The sequence below is a fragment of the Bubalus bubalis genome, chromosome 8, assembly GCF_019923935.1.
Source record: "Bubalus bubalis isolate 160015118507 breed Murrah chromosome 8, NDDB_SH_1, whole genome shotgun sequence".
Taxonomy (NCBI): Eukaryota; Metazoa; Chordata; class Mammalia; order Artiodactyla; family Bovidae; genus Bubalus; species Bubalus bubalis.
The window spans coordinates 77,016,583-77,031,534 of NC_059164.1; the positions used below are offsets into that span (position 1 = coordinate 77,016,583).

Consider the following 14,952-nt stretch of genomic DNA (forward strand, 5'->3'; position numbering starts at 1 on the left):
CTAGAAAAGAGGAGAAGCACAATTTAAGAGGAAAAGGACTCACTGAAAGTAGTTGAGTCTTTTTGTTTCTAATATTTATACACACTAGGAATTCTTATTTAGATAGACTATTAATTTGAATGTGTGTAAACTTTTGTCTATTTACATGCTGAAATCCACTTTTTAAAATAAACAGTAAAATCTTTAATATGAGCTCATTTTAGCATTTCTAAAGCTAAATAAAAACAGCTTAAGAACTTTAAGAACTAAACCTAAGTGGTAAAATACATTAACAAAGTTTCAAGTAAAAATATTTCAAGAATTTTTGGTCACAGAATACATAAAAACATTATTTTTGCGAAAAATGCAAATAATGAAAATAAAGCAAATACCCCCACTGACAAGCCATTCCCCAATGCAAGAGCCACACCTGGAGGCACGCTCTTAGCACCTGGGCATACTCCACACTTCCAGTTTTGTTTTTAAAAACCACACTTAAAATGCAGACAAAAGTATTAGTTTCGTGCATTTTTAAAGAACACATAAATGGTAACACAAGACACATTCTACTGATTCTTACTTTTTTTAAATTAAACATGGCTTATGTGTTTTTTCCATGATGGTTTTTTTATCTATCTACCTCATGATTTTTCATTTCTGCAACCTTGTGAATAGATAAACCATAGTTTTTATATGAAACGTCCCAAAAGGCAAATTTATAGAGAAAGAGAGCACAGAAATAGCTGCCTGGGCAGGGGGGTGTAATGCGCATAAGGATGCTACTGAAAACATACAAATGTTTCAAAACAGGTTTATTGTGATGGTTGTACAACTTGGTAAACTTACTAAAACCCACTGAATTACACACTTGAAGCCTGGGAATTATATACTATGTAAAGTATGCCTCAATAAAATAATTTTAAAAACCTCATAATTTACTTAGCTGTTCCCCTTTGAAGGACATTTAGGGTTTTTTTTCTGTCTAATTATTCATGATTATAGACAATGTCGTGATGAGAAGGTGCATGAATGTTCTGGTCTGCTCCTGTGCCCGCAGTCTTCAACTTGGATACTGGGAGAAAAGTGCTGGAGTGAAGGGACTGTGCTGCTGAGGCTGCGGTGGCTGACTCAGGCTCACAGAAGAGCAGCATGGACTCTAGTTTCTCCCACCCTCTGGCCAAAGCAACTCAGTTTCTGGTTTTTCCCTCTGAATAATTTTGCTAATAAAAAAATCATTTATAATTTTTCCTTTCCTTTCAGCAGAAGTTCCATATTTAAACAATTTTTCCTTACCATAAATGACAACTCATGTCACACTTCAAATTTTCCTGTGTTTAAAAAAAAAAAAGACTGGGTTGCGTCCATGAAGTTGCTACAGAATTAATGTGAAATATATAACACCAGGCAGCCATGCTTCTGTCAAACAAAAGCTGCTCATTCATTTCCTTTTCATAAGGTAACTTGGTCCTTTTCTTTCTTTTTTGTTAGGGCAACCTATTCTCCAAATTGTGTCTAGATAAGGAAACAAAAATTTTCACAAAAATCAGGTGATAAGAACTGCAGGTGATAAGAGTGAAAGAAAATAACTCATTGACTGGTTTAGATTTTCATTTTGGTTAAACCTATACAACTGCCTCTCTTGTTATATTTTAATTACAGTATGAGAAAACTATATGTGAAAGCATCAAAACAATTTTTATGTAATTAACTGTAAAATGGCCATGACATATTCAGGCAAAGTTAAAAGTACTATTTAATTTGAAAGAAAGGAAATAGTGAGCATTTACAGCGCACACACACACAAAAATAGTAAATTCATGACAGCCTGACAGTGCTGTCTGCTGTGAACAGGGAGATAAGAAGAGCTGAGTCCACCCGGTCTCCAGCAGCTACAGACGTACTAGGGCGCGATGTACAGTCAGGGCACAGGCTCTCTGCACATACAGTCTACAATCTGCAGAGTACACTCAGGATGGCCTCTGCTCCTCAGCTGAGACAGAACTGTCTTTTGGTTGCCAGAGAGTTTCTCAATCTCAATTTTCTGTCCTCTGGGCCCCTCAGCTCAACACTACCATCCACAATAAAACTGAATACAGCTTGATTTACATAAATTCAAGGATCTCTTTACCTAAGATTAAGAACAATTTATTATTAGTCTTTTCCACTAGCTATTCACTCATTCTTGCTTTAACAAAAGGGTTTCCTCTGTTTTCCCAAACACAAGATATGAAGGGCAAAATTAGTTTTCTAAAAATTCTGAAGGCTATATTGGGTTGGTCAATGGGTTTTGCCACAGGATCTTATGGGGAAAAAGGAAAAAACAAACAAACAAAAAAGACTTGAAAGAACTTTTTGGCCAATCCAACACTTCAAACAGAGACTACTGTAAAGAAGCTATATAAGCTAGCCTTTAGTGATCAGTACGGCTTACATACCCCTCTAGGTACAATGTACAATCACCAAGTCATTTTACCCTGTTTACATTTAAGCCTGACCCATTAACCAACTGTCATTTTAACTAATGGAACCAAGTGAAGTTTTACTATGGAACAACCTGAGATGGTAAAAGCATCTGTCGAGTGTGGCAACAGAAAATACAAAAATGTTAACAACTGCTTTGCACAAAGCACCTTCATTCACACAGAAGCTAGAACAGCAGGAAGAATTTTGCTGGGCCCATCTTTCACTACAGCAAAATTTTCAGTTTTATTGTAGTACTCTAGTAGTGCTTATTTTCCATGACTTTAAATTATTCAGAAACTAAGTTTAATTCATATAACTTTTTATCCAAATATTTTTCACAGAATGATTAACTGAAGGATTTTTCAAAAAATTTTACTAAAACTATTTTTATAGAAAATATTAAGATCTATGAGTCTCAACTTTCTAGTGGTCCTCAGAAAATTATAAGTATCTCTTTGTTTACATTATTCATAGTCATATGACATTTAGAAGGTAAGAGTAACCCTTAGTGAGCTCATAGCTCCCAACCTCACACCAAACAGTCCTTTTTCTATCTAAACTAGCATTTCCATTTCTATCCTGCTTAGAGGCCCAGTATGGATCTTTACTCCCTCACTATTCAAATTTAACAAATATCATTCAAATATATTAGAGGCCCTGTGCTATGTGCTAGGGATAAAGAGATAAATTATGAATAAGTATGTATGAGATTTCTTATACTAGTGGGGAAGAAAAAAATGAAAGATATTTTTAAGAATATGGAAGATCCCCTGGAGGAGGAAATGACAACCTAATCCAGTATTCTTGCCTGGGAAGTCCCATGAACAGAGCAGCCTGGTGGGCTACAGTCCACGGGGTTGCAAAGAGTTGGACACCACTTATCGACTAAATAACAACAAATGCATAAGTATATATAGGTATGAAATTACACATCAAGTTATTGATAATTTAGCAAGTGAGCAATTAATTGGAAGGAAAAAAATATTAGAAAGATGATACTTATTCTCAGTCTTCAAGAATGAACAGGAATCCACTAGATGAAATGGCCAAGAGTGAGGGGACTTCCCTGGTGATCCAGTGGTTGAGACCTCCCTTTCCAATGCAGGGGATGTGGGTTGGATCCCTGGTTGGGGAGCTAAGATCCCATATGTCTCAAGGCCAAAAACCCAAAACTTAAAACGGAAGCAATACTGCAACAAACTCAATAAAGACTCAAAAAAACCCAAAAAAACAAATAACCCCCCAGAGTCCATACTAGGAAGCGTGGATACGTATAAGGGTGGTGTGAAAATACAGGATATACTCCAGAAGGATAAGTAGCTACTTCCCCTTGCAGCCAAATGCTATGGAACTTGCCCTCTAGCCATAAACAATGAGCCAAGTACATGAATCAACTATTTTCAGACATAAGAACAACAGGCAGTTAAGACCATTATCCCTGAGGTGGGGGCACAAAGAAGCTGAGCTCCATGCTCAGTTTATAGCTCAGTTGGTAAAGAATCCGCCTGCAATGTGGGAGACCTAGGTTGGGAAGATCCCCTGGAGAAGGGAGAGGCTACCCACTCCAGTATTCTGGCCTAGAGAATTCCATGGACTGTATAGTTCATGGGGTCACAAAGAGTTGGACATAACTGAGCTACTTTCATTTTACTTCCTGCTTGGAGGTAATTTATGGAATGTGGTACAGGGCAGGGGAGGAACCCAAGCAGAATATGGCAGGCAGCCTTGCTAAAGTGAGAAGGTAGGGAGTTGGGCAAGGCTAAGGCAGCTGGATCTCATAAGCAGAGTATCAGGGAGGAGGGTTCTACACAGAGAGAGATCTGTAGACATCTGTTCAGTCATATCCCAGACTCTTAGACAAGATACTTATATGCACATTCACTGGGTAAAACTGTGAGGTCAGGCAAAAAACTGCCAGGAAATCATAAGCTGAACAATTCTTAGCATTCACAGAGGACAGAAGATATTTGAATGTTGCCCATTTTTAGTAGAAAAACCATGCCAAGCACCTGGGGCATTCAGCAGACCCCCCCGGATGCCATATTATAGTCTTATTAAAGGCTAAAGTTCTCCTAGACCTGAACTAATAAGGCTGATCCACAAGTAACTTAACTACCTGCCAAAACAAACACCAGCATTCTTTTAGTGGAAGATCATAAAATCCACCCAAGCACTATGCCATTCTAAACATCTGGCATCCTTCCAAAAATTACTAGACATCTGAAAATGCCACAACTTACAACTAACAGGAAAATAAAAACAGACCCAGAGATGATGGAATTGCTAGGTAAGGACTTTAAAACAGGTATTATATATACACCCAGGGATTTAAAGTAAAATATGAACATAACAAGGAGATAGAAAGTATGAAAAGATCCAAATGGAACTGCTAGAGATAAAAACAGAAACACTTATAGTGAAGATTTCACCCGGCTTTAGAGCAGATCAGACCCTACAGAAGAACCAGCAAATCTGGAGACAGAAATGGAAGCCATCTGTCTAAAGTATGGGTGGTGGGGTGGAGAAAATAATAAACAAGACCTAGGGACCTGAGTTATGAGAAACCTAGATAGAATATTACAGAACATTACTTTGCAGACAAAGGTCTGTATAGTCAAAGCTATGGTTTTTCCAGCAGTCATATACAGATGTGCGAGTTGGACCACAAAGAACACTGAGCACCAAAGAATTGACGCTTTCAAACTGTGGTGCTGGAGAAGACTCTTGACAGTCCTTTGGACTGCAAGGAGATCAAACCAGTCAATCCTAAAGGAAATCAACAACAAAGGGATTTGAGCGACAATATGGAACAGTTTGTGCTTAGTTGCTCAGTTGTGTCTGACTCTTTGCAACCCCCCATGGACTGTAGCCTGCCAGGCACCTCTGTCCATGGGGCTTCTCCAGGCAAGAATACTGGAGTGGGCTGCCATGCCCTCCTCCAGGGGATCTTCTGAATCCAGGGATCGAACAGTTTAACACACTGTAATTGAAGGAACAAGATAAATGGGGGAAGAAAAATATCTCTTAAAAATAATGGCTGAAAAATCCCCAAATCTGTTAAAAACTAAAAGATCCACATAGCTCAATAAACCCCAAGCAAGATAAACAAAGAAAATCAAGGCACATTTTGCACAAATTGCTGAAAACCAGTGTGAAAGAGAAAAATCTTTAAAAAGGCACATGTACAGGGGAATTAAGAATCAACGCCGACTTCATCATAAGCAATGTAAGGCAGGTGACAGTGCAGTGACACCTTAAAGAACTGAGAAAAGCGTGCCCAGAATGGAAGGCGAGGTTGGAGTGCTAGCAGTAGATGAGACAGAAGTCAGACAGAAAAGCATGGGATGTGGTCCAAACAACCTGAAAAGTCCTGGGTAAGGCAATGATGGCTAGTATATAATGCTAAATGTTTCCTCCAAGGGCACTCCTGAGCCTCTCCCTTGGAGTAAAGGTGCACAGCTCATGGCTAAAGGCTTTGGACTCACATACTCTTGCGCTAAATCTTAGCTCTACTACTTGTCGTGTGATCTTAGGTTGAATTATTATTCTGATATTTTTCTCACACATAAAAATCTTGTTCTAAAATTTGTAAATAAATTCAGTTGCAGCATTCAAAATCAGTATACTGAAGTCAATGTGTTCCTTTTATATACTAACAATGAACTATCAGAAAGAGAAATCAACAAAACAATCCCATTTTCAGTAACATCAAAAAGAATAATTCTTAGGACTATTTTTAACCAAGAAATCAAACATCTGTACATGGAAAACTAAGACGCTGGTGGAAAAAAACTAAAGAAGACACAAATAAATGGAAGGATAGTCTGCTCATGATCTGGAAGAATTAATATCATTAAATATCTATGCTACCCAAAATGATCTACAGATTCAATGCAATTCCTATCAAAATTTCAGTGGCATTTTTCAAACAGAAAAAAAAAAAAACAATCCCAAAATTTGTGTGGAACCACGAAAGACTCCAAAAAGCCAAACCAATCTTGAGAAAGAACAAACCTGGAGGCATCTTCCCAGTTTCAAATATATTACAAAACTACAGTAATCAAAACAGTATGGTATTGGCTTAGAAATAGATACACAGATCAATGGAACAGAACAGAGTGCCAAGAAATAAAAAACATGCACATATCATCACTTTATTTATGAAGGAGCCAGGAGTACAAAACAGGGCAAGAACAGTCTCTTCAATGAACGGTGTTTGGAAAACTCAATATTCACATGCAAATGAATGAATCTTATGCATACACAAAAGTCAACTCAAAATGGATCAAAGACTTGAATGTAAGACCTGAAACCATAAAAGTCCTAAACATTGGGGGTAAGTTCCTTAAAATCAGTCTTGGCAATGATATTTTTGGATTTGACAACAAAAGCAAAAATAAACAACTGGGATGACATCAAATTAGAAAGCTTCTGCAGAGCTTAGAAAATCATTACAAAATGAAAAGGCAACTATGAAGTGTGAGAAAATATCTGCAAAATATATCTGATAAGAGATTAGTATCCAAAATATATAAAGATCTCATACAACTGAATAGCAAAAAACCAAATTCTCCAATTTTTTAAAAATTGGCAGAGGAACAATAGACATGCTCACAAAGAAGATGTACAAATGGCCAACAGACCACATGCAAAGGTCTGCAACATCACTAACAGCTGGGGAAATGCAAATCAAAACCACAGTGAGCTAACTCACATCTGTTAAGATGGCTATCATCAAAAAGACAAGAGACAACAAGTGTTGGCAAGGATGTGGAAGAAAGCGAGCCCTTGTGCACTGCTGATGGGAGCATAAATTGGTGCAGCCACTCTGGAAAACAGTATGAAGGTTCCTCCAAAAATTAAAAGTAGGGCTGCCATATGATCCAGCAATTCCACTCTTGGGTATGCATCCAAAAGAAATGAAAACAGGATCTCAGAGAGATATCTACACTCCCGTGCCTTATTGACAATAGCCAAGATACAGAAACAACATAAAGTGTCTGTCAAAACATGAATAGATAAAGAAGATGCAGTATATATACAATGGACTATTATTCAGCCGTGAGAAAGACAGACATTCTACATTCGCAACAATGTGGATGAAACTTGGGGCATTATGCTAAGTGAAGCAAGTCACACAGAGAAGGACAGATACTGTATATCACTTATATGTGAAATCTAAAAAAGCCAAACTCACAGAAACAGAGATTAGAATGGTGGTTACCAGGGACTAGGGGGTGGGGAATAGGGGAGCTGTTGGTCAGAGTATAAACTTCTAGTTAGAAGCTCTGGGGATCTAATGTGTAACTATAATTATTATAGTTAATAATACTGTATTATATACTTAAAAGTTGCTAAGAGAATAGATCTTAAATGTTCTCACCACAAAAAAGAAATAGTAATTATGTGATGCAGGTGTTAGCTAATGCTCTAACATTGCAAGATATAAGTACATCAAAACACTGCAGACCTCAAACTTACATGTTTTATCTCAATTATATCTTGTAAAGCTGGAGAAAATTAAAAAAACTATCTCCTTCACTAAACATCTTTTGGAGTGAAGGGGTTATGCTGTTTTTACTTTCCTATCACCAGCACCCATTAGTATTCAGTGCACAGGGCAGGTGGAGTGAGTAACACAGTACTCATAAACCTGTCTGCTTCCATAGCAACAAGACCTCAGTGTCTAAAGTCTAATTCTAAGACTTCCTATTCAAGCAAAATGCATAACACAAAACATTTTGGCCAAACCATATGGTTTCATGGTTCTAGAATCGTGACCATGAAAGCAACAGAAGCCACCAAAAGCTTCTAAGCAAGGGAATAGTGTCCCCACATCTATGTGTTGGTTACCTGCCCAATGGGAGCCTGAGGGACGCTCTAGGATTGAAGCCAGGGGGATCAGCGAAGCAGCTACAGGGAAAGTCCACAGAAGAGGCAGTGAGGACCCAACACAGGGGAAAAACAGCAAGCACAAAGGAACAGGCCCCGGCAGGGGAGAGGGGTAAGTGGAAGACTTGGTGATTCATTACACAAGAGCATTAAAGGAGATAAAGCAATCAAGGGCAGAGCCAAGGTTTATATTTGAGTGATGAAATAAATAGGGACACCAGTGGAGACGGGGAACAAAACACAGGCATTAGAAGAACAGCAGTGCAGGGGTGCACACACACGGATCCTGCACTGGTCACAACGTGTGGGTGGATTAAGGGATACGCGCTAGGCAGCTGGAGCTTAGGGAAGGTCTCATGTTGGAGACAAAGATTTGGAAACATGTAAATAATAGCTGAAGCCACAGAGTTATCAGCCAGGGTAAATGTGCAGGTCATAAACGCATGACAAAGAGTAATACTAATGAACTGTGGGGAGCACTTACATAGTAGAAGAAGGGGGACGGCTCTAAGATAAAAAAAAAGCCATGAAAGCTAAGGAAGAACATAATTTCAAGTGAAGATGGTATAACATCGAGTGTTTAAAGAGCGTAAGCAGCAGAATGAACACTAAAACGAGGAGATCGATTCCTGCAAACAGGGCTGATGACCTCATGGAAGTTTTAGAGGAGCAGGTGGCATCAGATTGAAAAGTGATGGAGTATTGGCAGCTCAACAAATGGATGGTTCAGTGAAGTAGAACAAAATTGACTAGAAGGTGAGGAAAGCTGTAAATTCAGAAGAGAAGGGCAGGACAATAGTTCAAGAGAGTCCAAGCTGAGGACCAGGAATTTTAGGAGAGAAGTGACTGAATTATTGGAAGATGGATGGAAAAGAATCACCTGAGGGGGGAGGGACTCTCAGAGAGGTTAGAAAAGTGAGTAAAACACACAACACAGGTCCTAGGAAAGGCAGAAGAGGATTAAGGAACAGAAGTCAAAGTTGTAGGCTTGGAGTTAAGGAATGGACTCTCTTCCTGGGAACAGAGGAAAGGCAGTGAGAGTGTAAAGAGTGGGTGATGCTGAGCAGTGTGCATCTGATGGCCTTTATTTTCTCAGTAAAAGAAGAGAGGCTTGGTATCTAACAAGTGGAAAGTCGGTGACAGCACATATGACCAAGGATTTCATAAGCTCCTGCCCTCCTGCTGGGGATGTTAAAAGACGGGGAGGAGAGATTAGGTAAAGAATTACAAAACTACACCAAGAGCCCAGTTGAGGAGGGAACTCTTCCTCCTGTAATAAGCAGATGGAAGGCTATGCAAATCCTCCCAAGAATGGGAAGGAGGAGGGACAACAGCTTAGGTCCCGTGTTTTAAACTGGCAGAATGGATTGCAGAGGAAGAGCAAGAAGAAGAAAAGCATAATATGAAGCACTGGTGAGGGATTAGCTGCAGGAACTACCCCAGAAGTGAAGGGAATGTAAGGGAAGTGAAGGCAGGAGATGATGGAGGACCAAGGGGAGACAGGAGGGAAGGTTAAGAGCGGGTTCTGTGAGATCGGGAGAGAGACAAGATGATGATTAGAGCATCACATTTCAGACAGTCCCTTTCGGATCAATTTCCAATTCTAACCAACCCTCTCCAGAAAAAACTGAAGACCAGAAACCTCTAAACCAAGGTTTTTTGAAAATGAAAAACAACTTCATTGAGATATAATCCACAGAGACTACATTTCTTAACCATTCACTCATTTGTGGCCATTTCTATTATAATGAAAAATTCACAGTGGAAAACATGTTCACGCTTTTTGTTGTTCACATTTAAAATTTTTTTCTTTGGAAGGATTCCTACAAGTGAAATTATTGAATTAAAGAAATATATAAACACAATGCTCTTGAATTATATTATCAAGAGGATGACACTATTTTAGACTTTTTTAGAAGCCATCCAGACTTCTCCTTCTATAAACTTATGTAAGTTTAAAAGTTTATAGAGGGAGAAGTATCACTTTACAGAATTTTGCTGTTTTCTGTCAAACCTCAACATGAATCAGCCATAGGTATACATACATCCCTTCCCTTTTTTTTTTTTTTTTTCATCCCTTCCCTTTTGAAACCCCCTCTCGTCTCCCTCCCCATCCCACCCCTCTAGGTTGATACAGATATCTATTTTACACATAGTACTGTATTTATGTCAATCCCAATCTCCCAGTTCAGCCCACTCCACTCTTTCCCCCTTGGAGTCCATCTGTTTGTTCTCTATGTCTGACAGGACTTCTTAAGAAGAAAAACTGTCCTTCATGTTCCAAAACTCTTTACTCTGCTGTCCCACCTACTTACCCAAATTGAAAGCATGGTATGAATCCCAACAATTATTTCTGAAAGGATTATTAACTTAGACCATATGAACATATAAGAAATTATATCAAATGCCTTTTGTTTTAATATTGTACCAGTTACCTCCTTAAGAAGGCCTCTAATAAGAACATAAGAGAACTTTATTTTTAAAAGAATTTCATTACAGAATGAAGACGAAAAACACAACATATATGTATCCTTGCAAATCTGGGATATGTCGATAAATACACAAAAAAGTTTTGGAAAATCTTCAGATTTCCAGAGAAGCAGGGCTTGCCAGATTATCACGGATGAGTGGAATGCATAAAGGAGTGTGGACTAGCAAACAAACTCAGTAAGGAGGACAATACTTACTATTCCAGAACTAAGATCATTTCCGATGGTGTCTCGTAGACTTCATGTAAATTAATGACCCACGGATTGTCCTGGGCTAGCTCGAGTACAGCGATTTCATGAACTATTTCCATCCGACAATCTTGGCCTTTTCTTCTTTTTCTCATGAACTTGGCAGCAAATTCTTTTCCAGAATCTTTCTTTATGCATTTCCTCACCACTGCAAATTTCCCTCTAGAATTAAGCAAAACACAGTCACTGTTAAAGCTGACTTTTCAGAGGTGATAAATTTTAATGTAATTTCCAAACAGTCATCAGTGGATTTTTAAATTTAGGTCATATGCAAACACTCAAGTAGCAATATAACTTGGGAAACACCTCTCTATAAATAAAATGTAATGGGCAAATCTGCAAGATTCATTCTTCTAAATAGAGGATAACCAAATATTTAAGCCAATATTTCTTTGCAGCATTTTATATATATATATATATAAAAATAACTTAATTTTTACACATTTATACATAAAATACTCTGAATCTTAAAAAAAGCCATCTGACTTATGGCTGGTATCAAAATTCCTAAAATAATGGATTTCACTGTCACTAATTGACTCTAAAAAGACCCAATCACCTCCCAAAGTTATTTAAAGGTAGGGACCTCATTTGTATGACATCATTTCAACTACAGCATCAGCTGGAAATGTCTAGCTTTTCTATAAAGACGATATAACAAGCCTTCTTTGATACCCTCTGCTGCTGCTGCTAAGCTGCTTCAGTCGTGTCCGACTCTGTGCCACGTTATTATACTAATAAGTCACACAGGGGATCAGCACAGCATATTGATTATGGAATAAGGTCTGGAATTAGATTTGGGCATGAATCCCAAAGAATGGCTCCATCCACTCACTCAATGCATAACCTTGGGCAAATTAAGCTCTAACTTAAGAAAAAATCTCATTTTCTTAATCTATAAAGGAGAACACAAACAGAATCTATTTCACAGGGTTGTTGTGAGAATTAAAGAATACATGTCAACTGCTTAGCATGGTACTTGCCACATACTCAATAAAATATTATGAAGCAAACAAATCACTGACCTGTAATAATTATCACCCATAAACACCCAATACTCAAGCTGGAAGGCAACTTAGAAATAAAATTTTTTTTTTTTAATCTACTGCCAAATGCCAAAGCCAATGTCTTTCTTTCAAACTGTGAGGTAGTCTTTTCCTCTTGTGGGCACACATTATTTTAGTAAGGTTTTCATTACAAGCCTAAACCTGGCTTCAAGAGAAGAGCTGTTGTCCATATCTTTTGCTGAGCAATACAGAAGGACCAACCTGACAGTCCATCAGGTACTGGACACAGCTGACGTGATCTGTTAATTGCTACTCCCTTTTCCAATCATTCCTCATCCCCTTAGGGTCTTTGCTGGTAAAATGCGTCAACCAAACCTGAAGCAACTGCTCAAAGTGCTTCATGATTATTATTTTGCTGAGGTTGGCCCGATACAAATTAATATGCCTTGTGAGAAAAACTTGACAGGTTTTTCATATTTCAAAAATAAAACCTTCTCCTCTTGGATTCTTTCAAGCCAGTGTCTTGATACTATGTTTTGGAAATATACTTTAAAATATTTCAATGCAAGGCTTTAATTTGCTGTTAAATTCTACTTTCTAGGTTTGGGCCCAGCATTCTAGACTACCAATGTAATTTTGAGGACTGATCCTTCCTTCTTTGCTACTGTTAACCACAAATATGATGTTCATCCCCTCTGAATTTTTGTTACCATCAGCAATAAAAATGTTACATGAAAAATCCTTAGGCACAGCCCTACAGCTGATGAATTAGGTGGCAATCTACCTAACAACACCCTAATTCAGAACAAGGCTCTCTGCGCTCAACAGGAATGTGAGATGACACACTTCCTCAGGTCACTAGAAAGATTCAACAATAAATTATGCATCACAGGCTAATGCCTCTTTTTATTTAGCCCCACAAAATCATTAGGCTAATAACATCTCCATTGAGTTTTAAAAGGTTCCTAATGATCTTTGGATTTCTTTAAGGAAGAGAAAAAAAATCATTAATCATTTGATTTTTTTTTATACCTATATTTCTGAAGTTTCAAAAGAGGAAAAAGAGAAAATCTAATTTGTAAAAAACTGACCAACATATAATTGACAACAAACATGCTGCTATTAAATTAAAATGCCTGGGTTGAATTGGCCTCAAAGAACTCCCACAGCAAACACACAGGTATTTACTGTTACCACACCTAACACTCTAGGCAATACAGTCCTGTGTAAAATTATAGTAAAATACTGCTGCTTACATACCTGTCCTGAATGTATCGCTGTATTTCCGAAGATGCAACAGATGAATGAATCCCTAACCTATAAACTCTGGGAACCCTTGTTATAAAAAAGCCGTTGCTTAATTCAGAGGCCAGAAGAAACTAGAGGAGACCTCTATACTTAGCCTGGGTCGCCCGCTAGGCATCCATTTCTTTGGGTCCCCATAGTAGTTCGCACACCAGTCACTAATCTTGACACCACCCTTGTTTTTGAGGAAGCATTCAGCTGTAGGCTTACCCTTTCTCTCCCCATATCCTGCGCTATCCTGGGAGCCAGTCAACCTTTCTGTGAAGGGCCAGATAGCAGATACTTTCAGGTTTTGCTGGCCCGCTGATTTATCACTACCATTCAAGTCTGCTGTACAGTCAAAGCAGCTGCAGACAACAGGCCAATGAATAGGCGAGGCAGGGTTTAAAAAAAACAAAACACAACTTTACCAGCACTGAAATGTGAATTTCGCATAGTTTCCATGTCATTAAATGACTCGTCTTTTGACTTTTCAATCATTTAAAAATGTACAGATCATTCTATATAGCTAATGAGCCTCATCAAAACAGGCAGCCAGCAGTGGGTGACCAACTAGTGCCCTAATCCACGCTGAAGAAAACTCTTCCACCGTTCTGATACTGCACGCCACTGAAGCAGACAGCAGGACAGTAGGTCCCAGGACACCAGCCCTGCCTTCATCTCAGGATGACTGGGGCGATGGAGGGGAACCCTTAAAACTACTCAGGGAGTCAGAAGATGAAGCCAGGTTTCGCGGAACTGTTCTTTCTCTAGAGCCACGAGGCAAACAGAAGCGTGAGACTCAGTCTTCAAGGTGCGGGGGTCGAGTGAACACACTAAGAATTAGCCAGTCACGGTTTCCCTAAATTCCACACCCTGCAGTGCTCTGGTATGCCTGCTTTACCACAACTTCATGGTCAAAACTGTGATTGCATCTCAACCCTTTAAGTTATTGAGGCCTCTCCAAAGCATGAAATAAATGATGTTTCTCTGACTCTCGGGGTCGTAGTTATATGCAGGGACTTGAGGCTGATGAGGTTCAAAGGACGTAAGATGTCTGTTTCACGTTTACTTCCTTAGCTGACTTAGCCAAAATTCTTCCTAGATTATCAGGATGTTTCAGTTTCCAGAGCTCATCACGCATTTCACAAACATCTATAGTTCACTATTACACACTAAACTGAAAACTCGGATTTTCATTAATCATTTGGCAGGGAGTGGGGGTGGCAGGGGGAGATATTAGGAATGAGTATGTTTCAAAATAACAATGATAACACACTCCAGGGTAGTCAGACAGGAAGGATAAACAAAGATAACAACAGGAAGAGACATTTGAGTCAGACCCACCAGTCTAAGCTTCCTCGGAACAAGGACTGGGTTTCTACTGATTTCTGTATTACCAGTGCGCAACTGGAAAAGCTTAGGAAGGCTCAGTGAACATAGGTAGGTAGACTTAGGTATGACAGGCTAAGTAGCTGGTGCTTTATTTCTCAAGGTAAGAATGGGCACCTATGAGACTTTTACCTTAGTGAAAGTTTTAAAAAGCTAAAATAAATGTTTTAAAAAGCCAATTCTGAGTGTATTGCCAA

At 38.7% G+C, this 14,952-nt stretch overlaps 1 protein-coding gene across 1 annotated transcript in view; it reads right to left on the bottom strand.

Annotated features, from left to right (window-relative positions):
* Nucleotides 1-14,952, bottom strand: part of STK17A (serine/threonine kinase 17a) — a 36,340-nt gene that overhangs the window by 14,173 nt on the left and 7,215 nt on the right. The window contains exon 2 of the mRNA XM_006049305.3: nucleotides 11,022-11,234. Within this exon, the coding sequence (XP_006049367.1) occupies nucleotides 11,022-11,234 (213 nt within the window). The remainder of the gene's footprint in view (nucleotides 1-11,021; nucleotides 11,235-14,952) is intronic.